The sequence below is a fragment of the Debaryomyces fabryi genome (assembly GCF_001447935.2).
Source record: "Debaryomyces fabryi strain CBS 789 chromosome Unknown contig00302, whole genome shotgun sequence".
In the NCBI taxonomy this organism is placed as follows: domain Eukaryota; kingdom Fungi; phylum Ascomycota; class Pichiomycetes; order Serinales; family Debaryomycetaceae; genus Debaryomyces; species Debaryomyces fabryi.
In genome coordinates this window covers 2,952-4,712 of record NW_015385728.1, presented here as the reverse complement: position 1 = coordinate 4,712, position 1,761 = coordinate 2,952, and the positions used below count along the sequence as shown (strand labels likewise).

At 37.6% G+C, this 1,761-nt stretch overlaps 1 protein-coding gene across 1 annotated transcript; it reads right to left on the bottom strand.

Annotated features, from left to right (window-relative positions):
• Positions 1–19: 19 nt before the first annotated feature.
• Positions 20–1,345, bottom strand: AC631_05851 (uncharacterized protein; the record flags this gene model as incomplete). Its single annotated transcript, XM_015614680.1, has 1 exon — positions 20–1,345. A coding segment is annotated over one exon (1,326 nt), but the record flags the coding sequence as incomplete, so codon positions are not given.
• Between the last annotated feature and the right edge of the window lie 416 nt (positions 1,346–1,761).

The following is a 1,761-nucleotide window of genomic DNA, read 5'->3' as shown; positions in this document are numbered from 1 at the left end:
TAGGTCCAAACGCAAACACTACAACTAACCCAATCATTAGTCCCGCAGCCCCTGCATAAGAAAGAGTCTCGATCATCAAGGTAAGGTAAAATGGTCCAATAAAACCAAATATTTGACGGACTAGGTTCAAATATAAACCAATATCGGATGCATACTCTGGGTGTGAGTCAATGGCAAAAGCTGTCAAAACAGTTGCAATAATATCATTGCCTACAGCCATAATAGCAGCTCCTATCAAAGGTGAAATATTCCAGTGGTTTTCTTCCACCTTATTCAAATAAATCCCCCAGACGATTAACTCGACGACTATAAAAACATATCCATAATATGATATCCGTAATCTATCCACAATTACTCTTTTTCCTCCTCTTTTCTTATAGCATATCATCATCCACCAGTCAGAGACGTGGCCAGAAAGTAACTCACCAATAACGGATCCAATTATTAGTGCAATGTAATGTAAACTTAATTGTTGAGCATTAAGATTGAATAAAACACCAAAAGTTTGTGGCATTTCAACAACGAGAAGTATATTTGCATAGCAAAACGTTACAGATGCTCCTATGACTGCCATAGCCACGTTAAAGTTCATTGCTTGCTTCAATGGCCTTATAAAAATACTCCAATTTACATCTTTATCAGTCCTTTTGTTAAATCCTAACCAATTCTTCAATCCATTTCTACTTGCGTGTGTAATATGAATGCCAGTTTGTCTCACATATACTGTTTCGTCTGAAAATATCCATAAAACAAATTGTATGAAATTCATAATGGCGAATGTAAAATATATCCATTTTGTTCCAGCATGAAATTGAACAAATCCCATAAAAAACGGGCCACCAGGTGTACCTAGAATAAGTCCAAGGGACCACCAGCCATTCTTTTTACCTCTTTCATGACTAAAGGCTAAATCAGCTACAACAGAACTACCAGCAGAGTAGCCGATTGAAATGAAAAAGGCCAACAATACCCTAGTGGCCATTTGTTGCCCGTAAGTTGTACAAAAACCACCTCCAATATTTAAAGCACAGCAAGCCAAGACAGAGAATGTCAAAAATGGTCTCCGCCCGTATGCGTTCATTATTGGCACCCAAAATAAGGGAACAATTCCCAAGACGCAAATCTGCGCGGATGTCAAGTAAGTGGCTGAATGAGGCAGGATTCCGTATTCTTCTGCCATAGGTTCGTAGGCCGGCGTAAGTCCAGCAGCCATGAAAGTGCTACTGAAAGTTTGAAATGCAATTAAAATGATTTCATAATTTTTTTTCCAATCTGGCCAGTTTAATGGATCAGCGGGATCACTAGATGGGAGTGGGTCTAATTGGACAGACCCATGTCTTTTCATAAGAAAATCATGATGTTCTGATGTAAGAGCTTGAGGTTCAACCGTTTCATCATGATCTTAAGTTAACTTTTCAATATCAGAAGCAGATTTTTGATCTGTAAAGCTTGACATACTGCAGTAGTTCATCGTATATTTATTCAGAATTTAGCAGAGTGCCTATTCTTTTATAGTTAACGATCAAGAGTAAAGGAAAGGCACATTAGCACCGGAATATATTTCCATTTTTTAAGTTTATTCTAAGCCGTCAATATAATATCCGATTGAATTGACATCAATGTGGTTCTCCATCTACCCCACATTCTTACGGACTATATTTATACCGCCGGATACATACTCCGAAAAAAGCTGGATTTCTCTCACTCCGGATACTAAAAAGTTTGAAGACTGTTAAGCATATAATTACTAATGTCCAAAAT